Here is a 5,079-nt window from a genome sequence, read left to right on the forward strand (position 1 = left end):
GAAGGGGCTGGCGAGATTTCAGTTCCTTAAGCTCCTTTCCATCTGCCCCGCATGTGCTGCCTTCCCTGATGCTCCAGCCCTGTTAAGGATCCAGGCCAGATGTATGGGAAATAGTAGTTCTTCCCAGCAAACCCTTTCCTTCTTTCCTTCCCGACTGCCACTTCCAACGAGACACCTGGGATGAAATCTGTCAGCTCACCAGACGGGATCCTTCCCCTGGCAGCACCTTGAAATCAGAACCAGGTACCTTCAGGGTGCCTCGGGTTAAATTCCAGGGCACCCATTCTTTGAAGCTGGCTTTGCATGTCTCTGGGCCTCCTCCTCTGCATGCTGTTCAGGCGTCCAAGTGCATTGGCTTGTCCCTCCTCCCACAGCACAGACCTTGTTTTGTTGTCTTAATCGGTTTTCCTTCTGTGTCTGTGGGATATTTACCTTTGCAAATTTATGTGACCACTTTGTCTCAGGGTTGTATGTGCGGTGTGTTTTTGTATGTATTTTTTTGCAGTCAAGGTTCTCAGGGATAGATTCTCATTTATTGGCCTAGAATTGATAATGAGGATCAAGAATTTTCAGGACTTTTGTCTTAGTGAGGAGGTAGATATATCGAATGTTGGCCTCCCTTTCCGCCTACTTCCTGAAGCCCTACCCAGCTGAGTGTGTGTGTAGAATGTGGGAGGGGCTGGTCTTTCAGAGTCAAGTTGCCTGGGCTATCTAGGTTCTATCACTGACAAGTTAGCTTTCCTTGAACACAGTCTGTGGTCTCAGGCCTGGAACTTCCATCACCTGTGGTGAGAACAGTTCTGTCTCGGGTTGTGAGTTTCAAATGAGCTAACGCTTATTAAACCCTGTGCATGGACTTAGGTGCCACTCACTGAGACTCACCTAGTTCCACATGTTAGATAATCTTACAAGCTTCTTTTAGAAAAAAAACGCCCTCTCTTTTTTTCCATTTCAAGTTATGGTTTTCAAGTGCACCTTAAGGTATATCATCTCTGGGCATGTGGGTTGGGGGACGGTAAGGGCAGAGGGCGCCTGAATGGTTCTGGAGGACTACTTGTTCAGTTCCACAGAAGTCAGGACAAGATGAAGACTGGGACTTGAAACAGAAGTAATCACCACTGTCCCCAGACTACAGCTCAGAGTCAGTACGATGTCATGGCTCTCTTGGCTGTGAAGTCTAATGACGGCCATCTCTGGCCACACAGGCCTTAATATCCTGGTCATATTAGGGCTGCAGGGATCCCATTCAGGCTCGCTGAGTCCCCGCCTCATGTGTACTCCATGTGTTTGTGTACATTTCCTTGCCTGCACTGTCACATCTGGCAGACAGCTGTTATCACATGTGGTGATGGGTGTCTATCAATGGCATAGATGAGATTGATAGGGCACCCGGAGAATCCCGAGGCTAAGGGCTGTAGGGAAGTGCAGGGCAGCCATCACGACAGATGGGACTTTGTCCCTTCTCCTCCCGGTGGGCTTTTAGCATGCTAGCATATGATTGTGGGTCTAGTTAATAACACTTCGTATATACTTTAAAATCACTTAGATGGGAAGTGTTGCATATATTTTATCAGTCTTTTAATGTACTATGCAGGACCATTGTATTCTGTGTATGTATAGTGTATGAGTGTGCATGTGGGGTGAGAGGGAGTATGGGATGCACAGTTTTCATGTACAGTGCAACTCTGCTGTATTCTTGGAATGGGTGGGTTATAGAGAGCATGAATTCCATTCCAAGGAAGCCTTTAAAGTGTGTAAGATTATTTAAATAGTTTATTATCTGTCGTTAGCACAGCATAATTTTATTTACATTGTTATATTTAAACTATTTGACATTCTAATGGTAGATAAAAGATTGCATTTCTCTTATTACCTTTTTCTCTTACTTTCAAAACTTTATTTTGACTGAATTTCTAATTTACGGAAAGATTTTAAGACTTGTCCATCAAATTCATCTTCACAACCCTTCCCCTTTGCCGAGTGTCCCTGCTTCCTCTGTGCAGAAATGGCGACTTTCTTCATTGTTTTGTCGTTCTGTTTTGTCTATTTCTCTCTATATTTTAAACGCCCTTGTGTTTTTTCTTTCTGAAGCTTTTTCCTTTCCCATCATATACTAAAACCATACTTAATTTCTTGATAGATTCACTTTTTCATATTCTGTGGTTTCGAAGCTTTTTTGTTCGTTTGTTTGTTTTTCTGGGACAGAAATGAATGTTCTACCATCCTGTTTTTTTCTTCTTTTCTGTCCTGTTTTTTTTTTCTCTCTCTTTAAAATCTGGCTTGGCATATTTTACCTTCTTTTAGCTTAGAAACCTCACCCTTAAACAAACTCTCTCTCTCTCTTTTTTTCTCTCTCTCTCTCGTGGTTTTTGACATCCAAGAGTTCTTTCTAATCTTTGATAAATATTTTAAAATAAAAATAGCTTTTTCATGGGTGAAAACTCTTCTCTCCCTGGGGATATCATTTGTAGTTTTGTTTCTGTGTGTCCATTGTCTGTCTATTCTGAGCTTAGTCTATTCTTTTAGTCTGTTGAAGATGCTCTTGAACTGTCTGTGATTCTAGAATCTGTTTATAATTAGGAGGGAGCCACTAAGAGCTGATTAGAAGGTCTTTGTGAACCCAAGTACTGCCTGAGGGCTTCCCTGAGAACTGGAGGTGCCAACACAGCCACATGGCTGGGAACAGAGTAGGGAAGGCAGCGATAGGGCTCCTCACTCAACATTGGAGTTTTTACCCTGAGTTTTCCTCCCATGCCTGTGTTCCTGTCTGGAGATCCCGTCCATTTCTACCGAGAGTCAACCTGGCTGAGCTGGAGGAAGGGAGGGCTTGTGACCTGGAGTCCCACTTCCTGACACGGCTTTTTAACCAGCCCTGCTTTCCGCCCCACAGTTCCCTCCTCTACACAGTGAGGCCTGAGCTCTGAGCTTCCGTTCCCAGGCTCCCCACCCAGTTGTTACAGGTGGGCACCCCCACTCTGCCCTGTGGCCCTCTCCAGTCCTCTAGCCTTTCTGCTCTTCTTCCATCTCCCTGCCATTATAGAGTCATATTCTTTTGTAGTCATAAATTGCCACCTCAGAGGTTGGGCAGGGGAGGTAGATGTGTGCTTTAAATCTGCTGTGTGGAAATGGTGTCTCAGCTCAGGTGTTCTGTGCCCATTTCATTGCTGTCAGATGGTGTGGAGGGGACACAGTAACAGTGTTTAGCTCTTGCTGGTATTACTGCAGCTCTTCTGACCCACACCGTCCTGTCCTCTTGCAGAAGTGGACTAGTGTGAGCAACCCTCTCTTCCTCCCGCTGATCCCACCACAGTCGCAAGGCTTCACCGCCATCGTCCTCACCTACGACCGTGTGGAGAGCCTCTTCCGGGTCATCACTGAGGTGTCCAAGGTGCCCAGTCTCTCCAAGCTGCTGGTGGTCTGGAACAATCAGAATAAAAATCCCCCAGAAGGTAAGAAGAATAAAGAGGTACAGTGCTTGGTGGAGCCCATTTAGGACTTTCCTGCACCCCTTAGTTGCACTGACTAAGGGTGGACACACACTCATATACCCTGCTGTTCTCAGTCATTTCACCCATAGGATTCTAGGGTGGCCCAGTGAACTCTGTGCCCTGGCACGCTCTGAGCCACAAGTGTGAGAGAGCTGAGGAGTCAAGAGGATCAAAGGCTATCCGCCTGGGGAAAACAGGCCTCAGCTTCCCTCTGCCATCCCAGCCGATTTGTTTACATGAAAACTTAGTTTAAAGGACATTAAATTTCTGCTTCTTATCTCTGTTCTGATATGGAGCCCTCCTTCAGGAAACCAAGACAAAACAAAAACTAGCCCTGGTTCTGGTTGGGAGGTCAGCTGCCCAGCCTCTGTAGCCTTGCAGTCTAGGCTACAGACTAGACTGAGATTCTCACAGGAACTGGCCAGTTGCTCCATCACTTTGTCCCCTGCGTTGGCCACCCCTGTCATCTACTATGGCAGCTAGGGTTGAGGCCTATTTGATTAATTGGATTTGTTTTTAATTCGTGATGCACAAGAGTTCATCCCACCTGCATTTAGCTTCTCATTCAGCCTGTGCAGTACTGCCCCTAATCCCAGGACTTCAAAGCTCCTGCCATTTAGAGCCTATTAAAGCCAGGAAGTTTCTGATGGATTAGAGCAAGGAATGAGTTTGAAGTTTGTAATGTGCACCACTGTCACTGATAAGGTCTAGTTTATTGCCTGACAGTAGTATCTGTGCTTTTTATGACCAGTCCCTTTAATTGGTTACACTGAAGTCACCATGGCCATTCCTGGAAACCACCAGCAGTAGATCTAGAGCCAGGCTGGGACACAGCCTTATTTCTCTCTCCGAGGCAACTCAGAATTTGCTGGTGAAAATTCTTTAGTGTCTCCCAACACGTGTTTTTTAAAATGTACTTTGTGGCATGTTTAGTCTCTGGAAGAGTCATATGCTCTTTTTTTTAGGTTTGAGGAGCCAGTTAGAGTAAAATAGCTTTTTATTTTTTTTGAACTTTATTTATTGTGTCTGTTATGATGATGTATGTGTATGTAGGTACTCATGTAGAGGTCTGAGGACAACTTGTGTGTTTGTGTGTCTGTGTCTGCCTGTCTGTCTGTCTATCGATATGCCATTGCATGTGGAGGTCAAAACACAACTGGCAAGACTGTGTCTTTCTACCATGAGGGTCTGGAAGATCGAGCTCAGATGGTTAGGCTAGGTGGCAAGCACCTTTACGGACTGTCTTACCAGCTCACATACTATTTTCACGTGAGTTCCTGGGATCAAACTCGAATTATCTTGTTGTCTAAAAAGAGCCTTTACTTGATGAGTCATTTCTCTGGCCCAGTAAATAGCTCTTCTGAATAAAAACACTAGGTGATGTCCCAGAACATAGCTGCTTTTTTATTATGCCACTCTTTTTTCCTTCTTACTATAGCATGGCCGGTTTTCAGAATGTCTGTTTTGTTTGGCTGATTCTTAATAAGAAAAGAATGCTGTATGTGGTGGAGCACATCTAAAATCCATCCACAGTGATGATGGTGACGATGATGGTAGTGGTGATGGAGGTGGTGGTGATGATGATGATGAT

At 45.0% G+C, this 5,079-nt stretch overlaps 1 protein-coding gene across 2 annotated transcripts in view; it reads left to right on the forward strand.

Annotated features, from left to right (window-relative positions):
- The window catches only part of Ext2 (exostosin glycosyltransferase 2), a 143,154-nt gene that overhangs the window by 90,056 nt on the left and 48,019 nt on the right, over positions 1-5,079 (forward strand). For both annotated transcript variants that reach the window (XM_013352730.2, XM_005364121.3), the window contains exon 9: positions 3,260-3,449. In XM_013352730.2, the coding sequence (XP_013208184.1) occupies positions 3,260-3,449 (190 nt within the window). The remainder of the gene's footprint in view (positions 1-3,259; positions 3,450-5,079) is intronic.

This window comes from Microtus ochrogaster, assembly GCF_000317375.1.
Source record: "Microtus ochrogaster isolate Prairie Vole_2 chromosome 14 unlocalized genomic scaffold, MicOch1.0 chr14_random_1, whole genome shotgun sequence".
In the NCBI taxonomy this organism is placed as follows: domain Eukaryota; kingdom Metazoa; phylum Chordata; class Mammalia; order Rodentia; family Cricetidae; genus Microtus; species Microtus ochrogaster.